Raw genomic sequence first — 22,151 nt, forward strand, 5'->3', positions numbered from 1 at the left:
AGAGGACAAAGTGACAGCACTTCAGAACGCCACTACAGCTTATGGTCCATCTTGAAACATGCATTTTATAAATATATCATCACTATTTCCCCTTTAAACCACTGTCTCTTTGAGCTATATTATTAATGTAAAGGACTGTACAACCCAACTCCATGCAAGTGGGCTTAAAAGAACAAAAACAATTTAACTATGAGTTAAGCCCAGGGCAGCCTCACAATCTTTCTGAATAGCAACCTCACAATCTGTTCAGCCACAGGGGGGCAGCCTTTGCTAGTAAGACCATTCTATGCGGTTCTATGAATCCAGACAAGTACCACTTTATGGGGATTACCATATTTTTATGCTTCTCTTTGAGGTCACAGGCAGCATCTATTCTACTAACTCCACCAGTCCTAAAGCATCTTCAAAACTGCTTGCCTTCACCCTCTGTCGGCTAGCTGACAATCCTCCTTTCTGGAGTTTGGAGTGTAGTTTGTAATCTGTGGTAATTAATTCTATTTATTTAATGTGCCCTTGTTTTGTATGTCACTATGGTGAAGTGGCCTGCTAGCACTATAATTCTGGGAAAGGATTTGTAGCCGATGAGCTTGTTTCTAAGGGCTGTGCAACTGTGCCCAAGCCTGCATGAGAATGAGGCAGGCAGGCACCAGCAGGTGTTGATGCACCTTTCTACAACCTGGGAGAGGTGAAGAATTTCCAAGCAAGTTGGTGTGAGCGATACTGGGGCTTGAAACGTGGTGATCTTCAAATATGGCTTGGCGTAAGCCACTTCTTTTGGCTAACTTGGTTATACTAGATACAGGATACTATTTGTCATCCTGATAGAAATGGCTATTGGAATCAAAAGTCTTGGATGTAGCTGATAGAGCATCAAGCCTGCAGAGCAAAAGGAAAGGAGTAGGGTTGCTCTGTTACCTCTGCTGAGAGGCCAGCTGCCTTTGACTCTCCCTCCGCTGTCATCTAACCACAGCCATTCTATCAGGCTAACTGTACTGTTTCCATCCCAGCAATAATTAAAAGAACTGTAACCTTTAAGAACTGGTGCCTGAGATTGCTTTCTTCTCTTCCTCTCTGTATTCCTTTTTCCTTGTGTGTCATGCCTTTCAGATGGCAAATCTGAGGGCAGGGACTGTTTTACCTACTTTGTAAGCCTCTCTGGGGGGTCTTTTGAGTTGCACAGCAGATTAACAGCTGTTAATTAATTAATTAAAGCCTCTCTCTCTCTGTACACACAGAGAAAGAGTGATACTTTGACCAACTGAGGGTTGTAGCCCAATACTGTTTTGTGTGACTTCATTTCCTCTCCTCACTTATCCAAACAGTCCTCCGTATGCTCTCCAAAATCAGGAGTTTGGGAAGTCTCTTGAGATAGGGAGGCCTCTCAAGCAGATTTTTTTTTTTTTTTTTTTTGGGGGGGGGGAGAAATATAAAGTCCTGTTGTATGTGGAAGTCTGTTCATGCAATAATGGATTCCACCTGAGACTACTGCAACGCCCACCTCTTTGATAGAGAATATTCCATTACACAAATGACAATGAGTAAGTGTTATCCTAAAACAGCTATATCTAAATTAAAGAGCAACTACAGAAAAACCCTCAGTATTCTACACAATGCAGCGTTTCTCTACACTTCCTTTAAAGTAGCAGAAATTACCCAATGATATTTCAGCCTCGGGACTTCTGTCAAAAGACAGATGGACTTATTGAGAACAAAATTTTTATTAGCTTGTTGTTCTTCATATGCTAAACAAGAAAATACTAAATGAACTGCAAGTACTTGTCCCTAAGTAAAATCTTCACATCTGATCATGTGGTGCTGGTTCAGCTGTTTCAATACTGTCAAAGTTAGACACACTGCTGCTTTATTGTGCATTTATCAGTTATGTCTGACGTCAGGAAGACACACAATGCTGTATTCTCCATGACAAACAGTTTTTCCACTTCTATACAAGTAGCTGGAAGCATATGACAGATCTTCAGCCTCATGATTCAGAGTGATCACTAAAGGAAGCTACGTTTGGTGGAAAAGAAATCAGAGCAGGTAAGAAGAGCTGCTTTTTTCTAGACGTTCTGGAAATAGTGGGTTAAACAAAACAAGCCATTTAAAAAACTAAAAACGATTTTGCCATCGTAGAACAAGCCTTTCAAATATTGTTTTAGGAAGTTTTCCTTCCAGACATTGCTGGCTTGCTGCCTCTGACCAGACTGTGCTGCACTTTTCCATATTTCCTCTCACCTGGACTATGAGGGCGCCATCTCTCACCATCCCTTCGCGAACCAGCCAGCCGCCAACCTCCATCATCATCTTCACCATTTTGCTCTTCCCTGAAGATGCGCCAGTTCTCGCTCTCAGAGCGTATAAATTCATGCTTCCTTCCTGCTACTACGGTTCCAGCATCCTCAAAGTTTGGTCTCACTGCAAGCAAATAAATATGCAAGTATGTAACAGTCATTGTGAAGGGCACCTGGAATAGAAGTCAGACCTTATGCAATTTAAGTCATAAGATGCTCAGGTGAAAGAAAACAAGAACAAATATATATTGCTTTACTTTTCTTATAATGATAAATGCTTTTCTTTAAGCTCTTCTTACAGTTTTTGTGGGCTAAAAAACAAATGAAGGATTTCAGACTTCAAAAAGGAGATTTACAAAACAGCTGTAACCATTTAAGAAAGTCAAAAGTTCAATTTGCAACAAGCGATGGAAGAGCATCTGCAAAGTTTGCATAAACAGTTAGATGCCACCTGATGTTCAATGAGAGATTGCTTTACCATAGTTCAGAGGTATCAAGACACTATTCCTGGTCACATCAAAGTTTACAATGGCACAAGCATTCTGTTGTTGTTTGTATGGGAGGTGTTCTTAAGCACTGCATAATCCAACTCAGTAAAAATGTTCTATTTATCATCTTTAAAATGTAATTCAACATGGTCTTCTATTTACCCTAGAATAGTTAAAACCTACAAGCAGAATCTCTAAAATTTACATTTGGGTCAACAGCAATAAAATAATAATGACCAGTGCCAGACGACTAGCATTAAAACCTTCATAGTCATTAATTTCAAATAACAGAGAATTAAAATAACTGTTTCATCCAAAAAAACCAATTGTCATAATGATGCTTAAAGAAATGATTGTCATTTGTGAGCAAACTAGGATAATTTTACATTCTATTCCATCACGTCCTTCCTAAAAAGTACAACCGATATTCACCCAAAGGGTAGATTTTGACTGGCAGCATGGGGGTCATAGGGTTGGGCTTTGGCCCCTCTCCTGATGACAAAGGAAGGAGGAAAAACCCTTTGGGACGTAGATGGCTCCCAATCAGTTTGTGAACTCACCAAGCTTAAACAATCATCAGAGTCTTGTAAGGAAAGCAACACAAAGGTGCCCATGTTCCCAAGGTAAACAAGGTAGCTAAAATGCTGTCAGGTAGAAGATATTGCGTCCCACAATGTGGAAAGCTTGTTGTAGGGTGCTGCGGCCAAAGGCAGTTTCAATGGAGACACAAATTCCCATCTTGTAATGCATCATGAATGCACTGGGAGACACCCATGTGGCTGTCTTACAAATGTTCACTAGAGGGACTCAACCCTGGTAGAGTGGGCAGTCAAATTTGTAGGGTGAGATACAATTCACCAAGTTGTAGGCTATAGAGGTCCTACCTAGATAAGGTGGAAGGGTTAACCTTTTTGCCCAGTGAGTTAGGGTGGAAGGAAATGATTGTCTGATCTCTTCAGTCCTGGTAATATATGCTTTAAGAGCTCATTGGACATCAAATGAGTGCCATGTCCTCTCTAATAGGTGAGAGGGGTTGGGGCAGAAGGTGGAAAGGATCAAGTTCCTGCTGAATATGGAAGTTGGAAAGTACCTTGGGGAAAAATGAGGGGTTCTTTCTAAGAACCACTTTGCGCTTGTGGAAGATACAGCTATAGACAGGGTGACCAATTCAGAGACCCATCAAGTCAAAGTTATTGATATTAGAAATACAGTGTTACCTCAGGTTAAGAACTTAATTCGTTCCGGAGGTCCGTTCTTAACCTGAAACCGTTCTTAGCCTGAGGTACCACTTTAGCTAATGGGGCCTGCCGCTGCCGCGCAATTTCTGTTCTCATCCTGAAGTAACGTTCTTAACCCAAGGTACTATTTCTGGGTTAACGGAGTCTGTAACCTGAAGCGTCTGTAGCCCGAGGTTCCACTGTAAGACCTTTCAATGTAAGACTTTGAGAAGTACTTCCTTCAGGGGCTCAAATGGAAGTTTCTGAAGGGTGGACAGCATTTTGTGAAGGTCCCAGGAAGGGAAGTGGTGGGCATCTGGGGAACACTGTAGGATTGTTCCTTGTGGGAAGCATTTCATTAGGGGGTGAGAGCTGGAAGAGGTGGTGTGTTTGAGGAAGAAACAGCTCCCGCCTGATGTTTCATCAGAGTGTTGTGTTTTAGACTTTTGCTGAGGCCATTTTGGAGGAATGCAAGAAGATCCAGTACTGTTGCTTTGCACTGCTTCAGGAAGATCTTCCATGTGGCTTTGTATATTCTTAGAGTGGCTGGATAAGCAAGAAAGCAAGATGGTGGAAAATACTGTGCTGGAAAACCAGAGATTCCAGCCTATCCGGATATGTGTTCCAATGTGAGGGTGAGGAGGTGGTGTTTCGGTGACTTCATGAGGTGGAACATTTCAACTTGGAGATCCCAGGATTTGGTGATCCCCTGCTTGTTGAGGTAGGATTTCAAGTTGGAGTTGCCCATGCGTAGGGGCACGTTTGATGTGTAGGTGTGGAGAAAAGTGCATCAGAGCCAGGTGGGCTGCTCCAGCCGGGTGTTCAGCTTCCTCTGGAGACTTTTGGGCATGGATTATCTGTCCCTCACAGTGAGACCCCAAATGTAGAGGCTGACATCTGTGGTGACCACTATGAGGTGAGGGTCATGAAAAGATGTGCCTTCTGCAAGTTTCTGCTAGATGCCCACTTCATCACTACCCACACCTTTGGTGGCATTTTGATGTGGTGATGTAGAATGTGTGTGATGGCCCACTGGTGGAGTACAAGAAACCACTGCAGAATTCTTGCATGCAATTAGAGAGGGTGCTTTGGAGCCAGGCAGACGATAGCCCTGCTTAACTCTGCATTCCAGTGGAGAAGCCATCAACATGGGATAAGATGTCTCTACCACTCTCTGGAAGCTATTTGGATCCAGGAAGTAGTGGTGGCAGATCATTCAAATTGGTCCTACAGCCCTGCAGAGGGGAAGGGTCACAGAGAAGTCTAGTTGCATCAGGAAGTGATCTGGCCATGGCATTACAGATAATATTAAGTATATGTCATAGAATAATTCCTCGCAGGGGGATTGGTTCGATAGCTGACATGTTGAGACAATGCTGTACACAATTATATATCACCTGTTACTTGACTGGATTGTTGGAGGATCAGGGATGGGAGGAACCGGTTTAGGTGTGCCAGATGTTCTATCATGTATCCATGTGATATAGTATTGAGAATGCAGTGGTCTGTAGTAATCTGACACCAAGAGTTGAAGAAGGCTTGTAGATGATCCCTGACTTGGGGCAGAGTAGCATCACTGGTTCTGCTGGTGGTTGTTTCTGTAGGTGTTGGAGGGTGATATCTTGTGTTCTGCTGCCTGGGTGGGTATCACTGCTGTTCCAGGAGGACTTCTGTCTGTAGTTTCTTCCTTGCCCCGGGGAAAGGTAGTTCTGAAAGGACTGGTTGGAAGATTGGTTGTCACCAGTATCTATGGGTCACCAGTACCTTCCGCTTATCTTTAGTTTGATCAGGATATCCTTGAGGGCATCCTCTCCAGACAGCATAAAATTGGCCCAGTCAGCAACGTTGGGCTGAATGCCACAACCCACAAATATCAGGTGGCGTGAAGTTGAAAATTAATCAGGTGCTCAATGGCTTTATTAATGTCCCTGTCTGAGAAAGAGCAGTCAGAAGGAACGATGATAGTAAAGTGGAGACAAATTTCTCGGGATTTTGTATTTCTGAAAAGGTACAGAAAGCCATAAAAAGGAGGGCAGGAAAGGGTGTGAGGCAGCCGATTAAAGGAAGGGGGGTTGTTTTCTAAGAAAATGGTGGCAAAAAGTAAAAGAAGAAAAATAACAGCTTGGTAGAAGTAAAGAAAATGGGGGCACTAGTAAAAGTGACTGTTCCAAAGAGTTTTTTCCTCCTGTTTTCATTATCAGTGGAGGAGCCTAAGCCCAACCCAATGACCCCACAATGCCAGGAGGAAATCATAGAAGGGAGGGGACAGAATATCCATAATTAAGGTTGCAGTTCTAGCAGGCTCACTAGAGAGAAAGCCACACTGAATATACTTCTGAATCTTAGGCTATTAACTCTGAAACAACACTGTTTGTCAACAGGTAACAACATATTTCAAAGCTTAAGGGTATTGAGAAGAGAAAACACAGAACTGGATGAAATAACGTTTCAAATCCAACTAAGAACAGACCCAGGTATATTACGTTCTGAAGTTATTAAAAATGAAGAAGTAAATAGTCGCTCAGTCAACATTATTACACACATACGTCAAAGTCTAAAGTATTCTAACGAGGAACGTAGCTTATACCCCTAGCATGTTCATTTCGCTTGGTTTAAGTTACTTGGCGTGGAGGTCGGTGTTTGGCCATGATTTCCCAGGATGAAAAGGAAAAAGAAAAAGATCTGTGGCTTTGCCTCAAACTAATTGACTGGACTTCCTGAGGAGAAGGAGCAGTGAAAGGGCACCTGCATTCCATGTCTGACCCCAAGCCAGCAATGGTGTTTATGGAAAAGTTCAGATACAACAAAGACATCCAGCCAACAGAGTCTACAGCTATGTAATTTGAAGTTTTAAAAGGGACTGACTTCAAAGTACTAAAGTGGTGTTCTGGAATACAATCTTCTGAGAACTTGTTTATTGAGAAATTTTTTACTAGAATAGCAAATAACAGTGTCAACAATCTTTCTATAAGACACTAAGACACACTCACTCTCTCTCACACACATTTCTATTATAAAAATAAGTTTAATTTAGTGTCCGTTTTCAGGATCCTTCAAATTGTTGGCTACATAGTTTCTAAACCAAAGTCCCTCGAGTACAAGACAGCTTACAATACTGTGAAAGAGAGAAAGAAAATCACTGTACAACCTTCAATAATGACCACACACAAAGTGACTTAAAGAATCATTGGTCATCATTTTTAGGGTACAGGCAGACTAAAACGTAATCATATTTCATTTTAGTTTTGACCATCTCTGTCTCTAAACAACTTACCAGAATTTTCCCATGCACAAATGCTTTTTCCTCCAAGAATTATGTTGTTTTCCTTACTGAAAGCTGAATTTGCACAATTGTATCCATACACATCAGTCTTCCTACCAAAATATTGCACTTCAATAGTCATGCCAACTATCCAATTCCTTTCACACAAACAAGTGCAACATTTCATGGACAGTATGTCTCACATACGTTTAAGTTTGCTCTATAGTTCTGCATATGCCACTAACCTTTACAGATATGGCAGAACAGCTTCTTACCTGCATTGTAATATTACCACTCGCCACTCCAATCTTCACCGAAAACTGCATTTCTGAGGCAGTTTAAAGGGGCGTATCAGGAACACACATACTTCTAATATATGGTGAATCCCGTTTTTATTTTAAGATGTTAGCACAGTAATAATAATAATAATTTATTATTTGTACCCCGCCCATCTGGCTGGGTTTCCCAAGCCACTCTGGGCGGCTTCCAACAAAGATTAAAAATACATTAGAAGTATAAAAGTATCTGTATATCATTATCTGTTAATGTTTCTTATAGTAAAAAGAAAAGGCACCATGCTATACTGAGTGAAAAGTGTCCCCTTGTCCCCATACCCATGAAGGTCACAAATGCATGTTTCAATTTTAAGGTGCTGTGCCTCAACATGTATTACAAAGTTCTCTGCTAATGAAATGAAGAATTAATGTTTTGTATTTTGTGGAGAGTTTTTTTAAAGAAAAAACATGAGGGAGATTTTAGTTTCTAAGTAGCATTATATTGGTCTACATTAATAATTTTCACAGCAGGTCTTCAGTACTTTTACTGCAAACAATCACAGCCTTTGTTTCTCAGATCCTCTTAGGTCTGACGTTCGATCAAAGTCCTCACATCAGCAGCTAAGGAAAAATGTGAAATGCTGAACTGCACTACAAAGCTACCCTCACAGATCATGCAAGTGATTCTGAAAGGTAGACATTATGGGCCTCTTTTCGGCTCGTTTTTATTAGCCAGCTGTTACATTTAAATCTAATTTGACACAGCATAATGTAAACATCTCTTTTTGCTCATAACCATGTTACATGCAGCAATATCCTACATAACATTATTTGACGTAATTTAAATACAATCCTATGAGCAATGCTGACTTAACAGTAGAGGCAAAATAAGAGACGCAGTAAAGTTACAGGTCTTGCATCTAAAATTAGGTTGCAACTATGTAAACTATGTAAAACTAATTAGCAACCTTGATCTCTAGGATACCGATATCCTGTGTACCACATGGTACAAAAAACCTAAAAAGAGAAAAGTGAAACAGAAAGCACACCTTCACCTCAAACTGCCTGGTTTTGGTTAAAATAAAATATCAAAGAAATTGTGAACTCTAAATAGCTACCACAAGAAAACTTGAATGGAAAACAGTCCTGAGGAATTTCATTCCTTTGAACCTCCAAGTAAAACCTTTAAGTAAGATTATGCAAACCTAAAAACTCCATCCTGATTAAGATAAAAAATGCACCCCTTTCTCCAAGTAAGTTCGTGTGGATTTCTCCACAGCTGCTAGGGTATGTGTTGGGGAAAGAAAGCTTGAACAAATCAGCATTCTTTTCCACATGACCACAGCTAATTGGCCCCCCTGCAGACTGAATGACCAATCACATCAGCTTCATATGAAAGCCAACCCCCCACATTATAAACTGTGGAATGAGACCCGTAAGCCCATTTTGAACAAACATCCTTCCAAACTAGTTGTCAAAAGATTTTTTTTCTTCCTTGGGATCACTATATACAGATACAAGATAGTTTGGTTCGTTTTCAATATCCAGGACATCCGCCTTCCTCCCTTTCCCTGCCAGGTAGATAAATACTACAATTACACTGGTAAGTACATGATGCTAACATAGCATCAGTTTTTTACATTAATATTTCCTGCTTTGTGGTTTTAGACTTTCAAAAACAAAAATGGAGTTTTGGAGGATTTAGACAGACCTGTTTTGAAAAATATCAATTGAAATACCAACTTCAAATATTGTAAGACTTTCTCAATGGAGATTGTTTTCCAAATGAATATTGCCCAGTGACAACTTCCAGAACCAATTTCCGTAAGGAACAGTTCTGTATAGGAGATCCCTGGAAGTAACTTCAGCATCTTGCATGGCTCTTTAGCTTTTAATAAAAGGCATGAAGCAGACCTTAGCTGTGCAATTCTAAAAGAGTATTTCTTCAAAAAGGTAACCATCCTGCGACCAGTCAGATATTGAAGACTGAGTGTGTACTTATTCCTGGAGATGTAGTTGCTGTTTTTAACAGTAATGTAGATGACTAGAGTTTTAAATTCAATTCCAGGTTCCAGCAATATCTCATCTTTCTATTTAAAAGTTCTGGAAAAAATATGTTATTGCTTTAACTTATATAAAACATGACTGATAGATGGTAAGTAATTTGCTAGCAATTTGTGTAGCAGTGTAAAGAAACTTCCAGTCAAATTCAATTATTTAAAAAATCATTTGAGTGATTCTTTTGATTAGACACAGAGGTTTTCTGGTTGCTCACCACAGAATATCCATTTGAATAGAAATTAAATGTTATGTCATAAAGCAAATTTACATTTTATTGGTTTCTAACCATATAAACAAACTTTTCGAACAAGTTTCTTCATTTGTCTTACACAATGTCAGTGTTTAAGAAACACCTGATTGCTACCTATATTAAGATTACTCGTTTGCCCAAAGCTATTTTATCTCCTACATATGGAAGATCCTATTTAAGGGGACAAATGATTGTTGTGAAGAATTAGGATATTTCATGCATGGTAATGTTATCTGGGGAATAGTTTTAAACTTCCAGGGAAAATTATAGTCTATTCAATGAAAAAAAAATCAGTACATAATAAAGTGTGAAAGGGATACCATTTTTATTTCACTGATACTATTCAAATATATCACATTTGTGTTTTAAATCCAAAGGCACGTGTATCAACCTATTCAGGTGTAACTTACCTTCACTTATTTCTTCACTTTGTAGCTCAGTTACACTTAACCCTTCACTATTTTTGCCAATACTCATTTTGAGGCACGAGACAAATTACAAGATCACACGCAAACTCCTGCACACTCCATGTATAGAAGTTAACAAGACTGCCGTTGGATACCTGCAATGGGGGGGGGGGGGCATTACCTGAGAGCAGCAGTGTAGCTTAGAGGTCGCCAAGGCACACACATAACTATACACCATGCTTTCAACATTTGCTACCTGCCTAATGACAGACCTGCTATATCGGCGTATGTACACACACTCAACACTTCCTGCAAGCTTTAAGAAGAGTTTGAACAGGAACCTGTTCTTGGGGAGCACTATGGCAAAACTGCATGACATCAGAAATGATGGAGGGTGGGTGGCAGTGGGCATTACCCCTTTGGTTGCTTCCTTGAAACAACTGTTACTTGCTCTAGGGCAGCCTCCCCCAACCTGGCTTCCCAGTATGCTGTTGGTTGCAGCCATGCAGCTCACCATTTGACTAGAGCAACCTTCCCCAACCTGGTGCTCTCCAGATGTTTTGGAGTACTACATCTGTCAGCCCTAGCTGGCACTGCTATGGCTGATGTGAGGGGTGGTCCAGAGCATCTAGAGGGCACAACGTTGGGGAAGTCTGCTCTAAGCAAATGGCAAACTGCTCAACTGCAATGAGCAGCACCTAACACTGTTTCTTCAGACTAGTGCAGCATGTTATCTTTTACAAATTCTAAGTGATATAATCTATGGCTTTAAACTTTTGCAAGTGAATTCAATTTCAAAGCCTTTATATTAATACTCTGTTAGAACATCTATGGAGAGAATGACTATGATATTCAACAGTAGTTTTAGAATACCTTATTCACATCAAATGGCAATATTTTCTAGAGGAATTAATGCACTATTCACTGTTACAAACAAGTACCAAAGTAAATTTTCTGAAGGAGCTGGATGTCAAAACTACTACAGATTTTATAAGCAATCTGACTTAAATTGAAAGTATCGTTATTACAATGACTATCAATTAGGAGAATATCTATCTATCATGGGATGTTAAACTTATATAACAAATATATAATTTAAAATATATACTTAAATGCTAAAGAAAGCGTATCTACTTTGCAAAAATGTAGTGTGGAAAATTTAAATACCTTTGATTATTGCTGATTTATATTGTACCCACCCTTCACCCTTAGGTCCCAGGGTGGGTTACAGTAGTAAAACAGAAATGTAATAACAATTGCCAAATATCACTTTTAAGCAATGTTTTGTTGGTATTAAGTGTCACGTGAAAAAATTTAAATGAATAGGAGAGTCCTTGAATCTTTGCATACATCTATGTCTTAACTGCTCTTATAACAAAGCAGAGAAAGCCAAAGGGACTAAAATTCTGCAACAATGAAATACATTTTTGCTCAGTTATACAAATGAATAAATATTTTCAATTTACACATTTAAACTCCATATCCAAGTGCTTGGAAAACTTGCATTTTCTATAAATGGTTTGCAGTAAGGGGAGGGGGGAGTAGTAAACGGTAGGCAACAGAGTGTATAGTTCAAAGAAAAGTGACCAGAAGCCATGAAGTTGGTGAATGCAGTCAAGTGGAACACAGAAGCTCTATGTCCATAAATATCTGATGTCTTGTATAGATACTATCAACCTGTTTTCAAACCCATCTTCATGAACTCAAGGACTAAAGCAAGGGTAGCCAACTGGGTGCCTGACCACCAGAAGTTGTTTGACTACCGCTTTAATGAAGCCTAGCCAACATAGCAAATACTTAGGGGAGATAGGAGCTGTAGACCTACTGCATCTGGAGGGCATTACATTGGTTACCACTGGACAAGAGGAGTTATTTTCTAATTGTTAATTAGAAGTTGAGATTCTCAAAAATTTTCACCAAATGCAGAAGCCTATGAACTATGTATAGAACTTGACGGGGTGTGTGTGTCTTATTTTTAGAGTAAGCAAATAAGTGGTACAGTATCCTTTAATAGGCACATATGGAAGTATAATGCTTTGCTAAGCTGAAAGTATAGTGCAGAAGTCTTTGTGAAAAAAGTTTTATTTTTAACTCACTGAGTTCTGGATACGTTTGCTGGAGATAGCATCACAGCTCTACAGCTGCACACTTGAGAAGTCATAACTCCAGGTATAGCCAATGTATTAAAGTTAGGAATACTTATATAATTCTCGCCACTATAATTTCTCCCCAGATTCAGTGATTCTAAATATTTAAACAAGGTTATAGAGAGAAAGCAATGAATTAGTAATCCACTATTCATTTGTTGATTGCTGAACTTTGTTCAAACCACTGCACACGTACAGCTTGTAGAATTTTCATTTTTTTAAAAAAACAACATTAACTTGTAGGTCTATCAATTTGCACATAAACACTTATCAATTCAAAATTAATATTAGAAATTCTCTTAAATGTCTAAAGCAGAGTATGGGGCAGAGCAAACCCACTAAACAATAACGTTAAGAAAAAGGGGAAATCCAGTCATACTTTATTCTAAGTCCTCTTTGTAGCATTTACACAACTATTGCCTTTAAGTAGTTGATTATGCCTATAAATTTATGAGCACAACATAGTTGCACTCTTGGGAAGACAGAACTCCACATGTTTCAGAACTACAAGTATCCGAACTGGTTGAAATACTCCACTATAAAGATACTGAAGTCATAGTTGATTATTTCATTGATATATCTATGAAGTAAGTGGCAGAGACAAAAGTGGAAAATTCCATGCTAGAGATTATTAGGAAAGATATTGCATATAAAATGGTCAGAATGGTCCTTTATAAATCTACACTGCAGACACATTTGAAGAACTCTACAGTTTTGGTTACCCCTTCTAAAAAAGGGTACTAGAACTAGAAAATATGCAGAACTGGGGAACAAAATGATACATAACTGAAGCACTTTTCCTGTAAAGACAAGTTAAAGCATTTTGAGATAGTAAAAACAGGACAGGGCTATTCAAAGCCATTTCCTTTAAAAACAACCAGTTCCCCAAAGCCTGTTGGAATAAAACAGTATTTGCCTGCTGGCATAAAAACAACTCCTTTCTCTAGGAAAGGAGTTCCAAAATTTCGGAGCAGCTACCAAGAAGGCCCCCTCCCATACAGTCCTTCAGATAACCTGAGCTAAGCTGTATAAGGGCTTTGTAGGTCATAAATAGGACTTTGAATTGTGCCTGGAAAAAGACTGGTGTAGCCAGTGGAGCTATTGTAACAAGTAAGGTTTATGCTCCCTGGAGTGCAGCTCTTTAGGCCTGTCAGTTTCTGAGCACTTTTCGAAAGGCAGCCCCACATAGAGCACGTTACAGTAAACTATACAGGATGTAATGAAGGTGTGTTAAGTTTATATAAAACAATGTTCCAAAACAGACAGCTCTTGCAGCTTTTGCATATGACTACCTCCTGGAAACAATAAATAAAAAGGAATGTTTGAAGAGTAACAAGTAAACTGTTTTTCTTGTCTGTGGAGGTGTATTAGCAGGATATAGTCCTTTTTCCAACTTTCCCAGTAGATAATCCTTTGAACACTAGAAGTTCCTTGTCCCTGTCTTTACCTAGTGCACTGAAATCCAAGCCCAACAAGGCAAATAGCAATTTTTGTGTGCTTCAATTGTAGTTGATCAGGTACGTAGTGGAACTCTTAGCTCAAAAGTGCATTCCGCATGGGTCAGGCAGAATATCACTATTTTAGTAATAATTATTATGCATTATTATTATTTAGATTTCTTAAACATTCTTCACTATAAAATCCCAAGGTGGGTTACAGCAATGTAAAAATACAATATTAAAATCAGTTTTACAAAATTACAAGCAAAAGAACAGGGTGGGTCCTAAAAACACCTCAGTTGTCAAAGGCCAAGGTAAAGTGGTATGCTTTCAATGTATAATGAAACCTATATAATGAAAATGTTGGATGCCAAGTTAAGGTTACTTTCATTCAGCTGTTAACAAAGATTACTATTAACAAGATTTTAAAGTCCAGAATTCTTACACAGGGCCCAATTATGCTGTTCCTTCCTTTATTTTTTTTAAATATGTTTTATTTACCATATTGCTAGTTATAAAAACAGAAACACTTAAATATGCAAAATATAAATATATAACTACCAAATCTTAAAAAATAAATTCTCACAAAAGGCAATTTAGTGCCTATGGTAGGTTTAATACTTACATCTAATACCAAGCATCACCTTCCAACAAACCATGTATAAAGTAGCATCTTTGTTTAAAAAGTTGAAACTGTCAGCATTACTATCACAGTAGGATAAAGAATCAATTCATAGGTCTGTATTTCAAAAAAATGTTATTTTTGATGCAGTCCCTACCTCCTCTAATGAGGTAGGGACATATGCAGGCAGCTTAGCAGGCTGTTACATGGCATACAAGGCATGTGTACACCTGCCACATCACAGTCACACTCAACCCTTCCACTAGATCAAAGGAGTTCACGTTATTCCTCTGGTGATTGCTCTGAGCACCACACATGCAGTGGACTGGCTTGAACCCATAAAATAAATTTGCATGTTTAGCATGACATTAGGATTGTTTGCTTTCATTTCAAAATGGTATTTTTCTCATCATTTTCTTAAGAAAAGTTCTACTTCTGACAGAGTCAAAAGTCATGTTCAAAGAGTATCTTTTAAAATTTCAAATGCCAATTTTATAATTATTTTCTACCAGGGAACAGTTCAAAATGAATACTTTGATGAACTCTAAGGTAAAGGGACCCCTAGCCACTTGCAAACTACAAGCCTCAGTTACCTGTGTTTTAATGGGCTATGTACTTTATATTGTGCTTATATTTCATTGTTAATCCTTGGCAGAAATAAAATATGACCACTTGACTTCACTAATACAATTTTCCGATACACTATCAGAACAGCCATTTTACTTGAAGTGCTCATATGACTTAACAGAATGAAATGATGGTGTGGAATTTTTCCCAAATTGAAGGGAAAAATCTCTCTTTAATAAGAGAGCTCATTTTATGCTGAAATGAAACTGAGGCACTGGTATTCAACTTAGTTTTAATCAGAGCAGACCCACTGAAATTATGACTTAGAGCCACTGATTTCAATAGGTCTACTCTGAATAAAATTTAGCTGAATACTACTTACTGTCAATATGTTTTGCTAGTACAGCATGAGGGTGAAGAGACAGAGCTGTGGATCATGGAACCCACAGATCAAAAGTTGCCTCTCCGGTGAACAAAGCTTCAGGTCCCTACAAGCAGAATTGGAATAGAAATTGTGACCTATTTTATAGCCTACAAAGACAATTACAATAATGTATGTGGAAGCCTTTTGAAAAGTCTAAATAAACCACTACCTACAGGCTAAGTATTATTACTAGCATTTTTCATTGCCTCATCAGCTTTATCAATCAGTCATGGCCTTGTTCACCAGTGCTCCCAAATCCCAATTATAGACACATCTTGCTCAATCCATGAGACTTCAACTTACTTTTGCTGTAAGTTTAAGTTTAAAATGTTTCTGTTGAGAGGATAGCAGTTTTATACTGTAGATTGCATTGTTTTTTCATTTATCACCATCATCAACAATAATAATAATTTTTACTTGTTAGTCACTTGCTACATAAAGTCTCTAATCAACTTGAGACATAGGCATGGCATAATATCAGGAACATAACAATAAAAACCATTATAATGACTCATGTGCAAGCTTAGCAAAACAGCAAAAACAGAGTGGCCAAGTACAACATATGCAGGAGATAAGCATCTGATTAGCTCTACACAATCAGTGAACTCTACTCCACATTTTGTCAAAACTGACTGATTGTAAATATCTTAGGTGCTGTAGTACTATAAAACAGTGCAACTACTTTTGATGACTGGCCCATGACTAATTTGTGTGTTTTTTATTTAACACATTTTTTATATAGCTTGATTGTAATTAATCTCAAAGAAGTTTAATACACCTCCCCCCAAGGAAGCCACCCTACACATTTGTAAAGGATATATTTCAAACAAATTTATTATCATAACTATGCCTGTAGTACGCATGTATCAAATTACAATGCAATCATTTTCACATTTTTCCTGAACGGGAATACTAATGTCTAAGTATTTGGAAAATGTGATAGCCCCCCACCAGAAGTTGTTATATCTGTATCCCATTCAGAGAGAAACGAACAACACACAATGATTGTGCAACAAGATGGACCAAATATGTTTCAATTTTACCATCAATATTAGATCAGATCTGGTGCTCTGTGACTATGTCATTCAGCAGTTACCCCAGTTTAACCTCTCTTTTCAAATATGCCAACATCCTTTCTCTCACAGTTTTCATTTCATCTAGTCTCTAGCAAATAGTGAGACACCATGATTGAATATTTTGCTTTCTTTTATGTTTGTTAATTTTAAAGCTATGGGCTTTTTCTGCTATAAGAGAAAAACTCATAAAAAGCACAGGGATTGATCTTTTATTTTCCGAGACACTCAATATTTGTAACTCCACAGGAACTCAAGCTGCCACACTACAGTATTAGAAACATGATTAAGGACACATAACAAAAGCCTCACTCCAGTTTCCCCTTTGGCAAATTGGGTTTAGAGTTGATTTTTTTTCCTCAGGACTTCTCTCGGCTTATATAATTGCATAATATTTTCCGTATTATTCTCTATCCCCTTTTTAATACAGCTTTACAACAGCAGTGGCCTGAGTATGTTCAGCAGAAGAGGCTATATCCCAGGTACCACAATTCTAGACAATAAAAATATCATGGTTGGTAGCAGTAAACATATTTAGGTAGAAAACCCCACAAGAGCTTATAATGAGGAAATTTTAATTTATTATATTTGATATGACAGCCTTCAGATGGCCACCAAAAGAATATATAGAACATTTATAATATTAATAATAGCTTTGATAGTGTGCTTTGCTTAAATATTAAACACATATTTGCTAAAGTTACAGAACACACCTCTGAATTTCAGAAAATTAAGACTTGCAGTGCTCCTTCACTATCAAACTAACCACTAGACCCACAAATAAACCTAAGAAGTCAAAAAGTTTGGCTTACATTTCTAAATTATCATCAAAAAAGGATCCAACATGAATTTTTGTAGGTAATCATTATCGTACTATGGAAGCAGTGGCAAACCTGGCTCTCCAAAGTTACTTTTCTCAGAACTGCATGTTTAAAGACCCCCTTGGCTAGCTGCAGGTAGCGTCTGGTCCACTGCCAATGTGTCAGAATCTCTAAACATCATCTGAACTACAGATAAACAAGCATCCAACAGTTTTGTTTCTTTTCATTTTCAGAAGATGAGGACAGAAGTGATAGAAGGCAACAACACCAAACCTAGTGCTCCTCTCCTGGCCCAACGATACCCAAGAATGGTCACCAAAGATGGACACAGCACACTACAAATGGATGGTGCCCACGGGAAAGGCCTGGCATACCTAAAAGATGCTTGGGGGATCCTTATGGATATGCGCTGGAGATGGATGATGCTGGTATTTTCTGCTTCTTTTGTCCTCCACTGGCTTGTCTTTGCAGTTCTCTGGTACCTACTAGCAGAAATGAATGGGGATCTGGAGATCGATCATGATTCTCCACCTGAAAACCACACTATTTGTGTAAAGTATATCACAAGCTTTACAGCTGCTTTTTCTTTCTCACTGGAGACACAGCTCACTATTGGTTACGGCACAATGTTCCCAAGTGGAGACTGTCCAAGTGCAATTGCCCTGCTTGCTATACAAATGGTACTGGGTCTGATGCTGGAGGCCTTCATCACAGGTAATTCCGTACTATTTCATAACCTAGTGCTTTTATGTTATAGTTTAAATAAGAGCTTTATCATAAAGCTACAGCAAGAAAGCAAGGATAGGGCTATGTCACTCAGCATTCTGAAAAATACTGTTCTTTGACGAGGATGTATTTCCACTTTACAGTATGAAAAGAATTATTAAATAGCAACTTGTACTAAACATCTAAATAGGTGATTCAGTTCTTCCCAAATGCATGCTTTAGTTCTAAAACCTTTTCTTACATTATTTTTAAAAGTGTGATTAGTTAGTAGAATTAGCTGCCCATACACATTTGCATAGTTTAAAGCTAACAGATGAATCCTTAGCAGCTTTACCAAGAAATGAACACCTACATAGTTCAATGAAGTATTACCATAAGTATGCTTAGGACTGCAGCGAAGGCTTTTTACTGATAGGTTTTCAATGAATATCAGAGAATTTTCAAACCCTGCTATGTTTTATTGAAAATAATTTTAAATGAGTTAATAAATAAAACTGTTCTATATTACTAAAAGAAAATTTGCTATATAATAAATGAAGCTTATAACAAAATAAACCTACTAAGAGATTACTTAGCAGACTGTTAGCCTGAAATGCTAAATCATAAAGCAGAGACTGTGGGTCTTATTTTGTCAAAAGCATATGTCATTATTCAAGTTCACAAAGATGGTGGAAAATATTTTAATGAACACCTGATTTAAAAAACATTTACTATAAAAAGTATTTTTGTGGTTTAGGAAATTAATGTGATGGACCTGAATAATGTGGGAACCATCATTAAAAATGTGAAATACTTATGCTAATAATAAATGTTGTGAACCTAATACAGTGCTACTTGCTTTCATTGTTTCCTTTCAATATACTATAAAGGGAATCAGGAAACTATAATTACATGCACAATCTACATGTAAATTCTCTTTTTATTTAGGTGCATTTGTAGCAAAAATTGCCCGTCCAAAGAATCGAGCTCTCTCCATCCGGTTCACCTATTCTGCTGTAGTGACACACAAAGAAGGAAAGCCATATCTAATGTTCCAAGTGGCCAATACTCGCCCAAGCCCACTCACCAGTGTTCGGATTTCTGCAGTTCTTTATGAAGAACAAGAAAATGGTCAGTTGCATCAAACCAGTGTGGATTTCCATCTAGACAGCATCACTTCAGAAGAGTGCCCTTTCTTTATCTTTCCTTTAACCTATTATCATCCCATAACTCCATCTAGCCCTCTAGCCATTCTTCTGCAAAGGGAGGCTCATCAACATTTTGAGCTAGTAGTCTTCCTTTCTGCCACACAAGAGGGCACTGGAGAAACATGCCAGAGGAGGACATCCTATCTTCCATCAGAGATCATATTACACCACCATTTTGCCTCCATGTTGGTTCGAGGTGCTAAAGGGGAATATCAGATCAAGATGGAGAATTTTGACAAGACAATCCCAGAACTTCCAGCTGCAGACTCTAAAAGTTCAAAGAGGACTGACATGGAGATCCGCATCAATGGGCAGCACATTGACAGCTTCCAGATCTGTGAGACTCATCTGACTGAATAGACTTTGAATGTGATGCCAGCTTGTTTTCGTTTTCAACAATTGGATTAGACTACCACACCAATGTTTTCACTTTCCTCTCTATTTTATTGTGCTCTTTTTGTTCTCTCAATATCTTTGACTTCAGAACAGTTCACAGAATAAAGAGCATAGCATCCATGTAACTGGATGAGCCACTGGCGTAACTGCACAAAAACAGAGTCAGGGACAAGAAACACTGCACAAATTATGGGAAAACAGAACTGCTACCTGCTGAATTCACTAGACTATGATTAAAACTGCACTGACCCTGAAACAAGAGACTTCCAGACTCAAGACAGCTTGTCAAAATTCTAATTAAATGACATTAAGATAAACACTGTGGCATTGTAGTAGAACTAAGAAAAAATTCACCTGAAAAGGCCAAGATCCCTCAGATCTGTTGAATCAGTCCTCTTGTGCTATACAGTTACAACAGAATATGCTGATGTCTAAACATGCTATGAAGAATGTTGCTAGTATTTTCTGTGGCAATGAAGTTGCAATCCTGCTGTGCTTGTTTATTAAGGAAAATCACAAGCATTTGCTGAAGCTTTGTTCCAGCAGCTAAGAACAAGTTCAACACCCGTAGGCACTTTCGTGATGAAAGTGAATGGCAAGAATTTTTACATGTATTAGACTTAAACATTCTATATTGGAACTATTTTCATATGGAGAAACATGCAATAAATTTAGCAGACAACAGGAATTCATCGATCTCTTTTTGCAATTCTCCTCTCAAGGATAATCAACACCTCATGTTTGCCTTGTTGCAAGTCAAAATCTAATTACTCCTGTCATCAGAAAGATCCACTGCTTCCCACATTTATTGCAGTTTCTTTCCAAAATAACCATTCAGTTAATAAAAACCGAGATAAAATGCATGACTGTGTAAAATAATTGTACAAACATGAATATAATTATGAGACATTGAACATAAGGCTCTATGCCAAGTTGAATCATGATTATTACCAGAACCAATTACAAGAACTAATGGTTGTTGTTTTTTTTAAAAAAATTAAAATGAACCAAGTTTTTAAATGGTCCAGAGGACCACGTTTATGGCTTCCTCACATTTGTTTAGCTAAGGGCACTAACTACTCTGCACTCAAAACCAAGGAAGAGCATCATCAAAATCACTAAATACTTGTATGTTCAAGGATAATTAAAAGGCTCTTCTCAGAAAACATTGCATAGGTATCAATACTTTACTTTAATACTGACTTGTGGTTATGAAGAGCCTGGCGTTTTTTAGCTCTTGAACGTGGATAAAGATATTTATATGTATATACTAGTGTGGATGTTAAGATTTGTTACCAAATCATAGAGTATTTTCTAAGAAACTCTCTCTTCTCCCAAATCTAAAAAAATGGTTTTATGCCTGATTATAAAGATTTGGATGTTGTGGTCAACTGAGACATGGTGGGGCTATGGAACAATCAGCTGGTCCCAATGGTGCTAGCTGCCAATTCACAGCTGCTAAAAGGCAACTCAAAGAACCAGCATTTTACTAACATTACTAATGTTGATGTTCTATGTAAGCCATGCTAGAGTAGTCAGCATATACGCAGATGGGAATAAGTGTATTTTTGTAACTGAATGTAAGAAAGCAGGGGGTCATGCAATCTCTGTGTTAGAAATAGTTCGTTTTTGGAACATAATCACATCATAGCACTAGACCCTTGTGATCTCTTACACTGTAAGACATACAGGGTTGTTGAAGTATTTCTTCCCTTGTCTGTGCCGAGGCTTTAATCTTTTCATTCACAGTGTACTGTAATAATGGATTAGCCCAATGCAGAGACCGGATAGTAATAGCAATCACGACCTTGGATTAATATACATTAAATTGTATTTGTACTCACTTTATTCTTTGTCCAGCATAGTCACTTAAAAAAAATTCTCTCCCTTTTACAGCATTATTAACCACACAAAGTGAAGCTTATTCGACCCCCATTCTCTAATATTTAAATTTTTGTGGGAGATCCCACAGCTTAACGTATTCCATGTGCACAATAAAACTAATGCAAAACTTCACTCAAAAACTGAACAATCCAGTCAGGATGTAATGTACTTGCAAACTTTTCTACATAAAAAATGGTGCGTTCAGTGCCATTATGGGTTTTTCCTGCCACGTTAGTCCAATTTCTGACTTATATATCAATTTAGAGGGGCAAATTATCCTAGTAAGCCAGTAGTTTTTTTTGTGCAAGGTACTGTAGGACTGATATTATACTATTGCTTCAAAAATTCAGGAAAGACAAGCTGCATATATTTAAGTACAATATACAATACAAGGTATGCAGTTCAGTTAGACCACTTCAGCACTGAGCACAATGCTAGAAATAAGCTGCCAATAGGCAGAACCTACAGCTAACCATCCATATTAAAAGCAAGCATCTTAGCTTCCAACAACCATCTGCATCCTACCTCCACTGCACTCTCTGTTGGGACACTGCTAATTGCAACAGGTATTTCTTCTACCCATAACTTACTGAAAAAGCATGAGCATAGATTGG

The 22,151-nt window shown here is 38.1% G+C and overlaps 2 protein-coding genes across 12 annotated transcripts in view; one reads left to right on the top strand and one right to left on the bottom strand.

The window, feature by feature from the left end:
- The window catches only part of GIGYF2 (GRB10 interacting GYF protein 2), a 76,617-nt gene that overhangs the window by 21,915 nt on the left and 32,551 nt on the right, over positions 1–22,151 (bottom strand). For both annotated transcript variants that reach the window (XM_083741778.1, XM_083741777.1), the window contains exon 8: positions 2,236–2,415. In XM_083741778.1, the coding sequence (XP_083597904.1) occupies positions 2,236–2,415 (180 nt within the window). The remainder of the gene's footprint in view (positions 1–2,235; positions 2,416–22,151) is intronic.
- On the top strand, positions 1,300–21,753 carry KCNJ13 (potassium inwardly rectifying channel subfamily J member 13). 10 transcript variants are annotated; one of them, XM_083741928.1, is made up of 5 exons: positions 1,305–2,040; positions 9,048–9,136; positions 16,954–17,005; positions 17,578–18,058; positions 18,998–21,753. In XM_083741928.1, exons 4-5 carry the CDS (start codon positions 17,581–17,583, stop codon positions 19,615–19,617), a joined length of 1,098 nt encoding a protein of 365 aa, XP_083598054.1. In that variant the 5' UTR covers positions 1,305–2,040; positions 9,048–9,136; positions 16,954–17,005; positions 17,578–17,580; the 3' UTR covers positions 19,618–21,753. The 10 variants fall into 10 exon arrangements, with proteins under 10 accessions (XP_083598060.1, XP_083598058.1, XP_083598054.1 ...); XM_083741934.1 differs by lacking the exon at positions 9,048–9,136 and having other exon boundaries at positions 1,300–2,040; positions 17,581–18,058; XM_083741925.1 differs by lacking the exon at positions 9,048–9,136 and having other exon boundaries at positions 1,308–2,040.

Source organism: Podarcis gaigeae (genome assembly GCF_964106915.1).
Source record: "Podarcis gaigeae genome assembly, chromosome: 5".
Lineage (NCBI taxonomy): Eukaryota > Metazoa > Chordata > Lepidosauria > Squamata > Lacertidae > Podarcis > Podarcis gaigeae.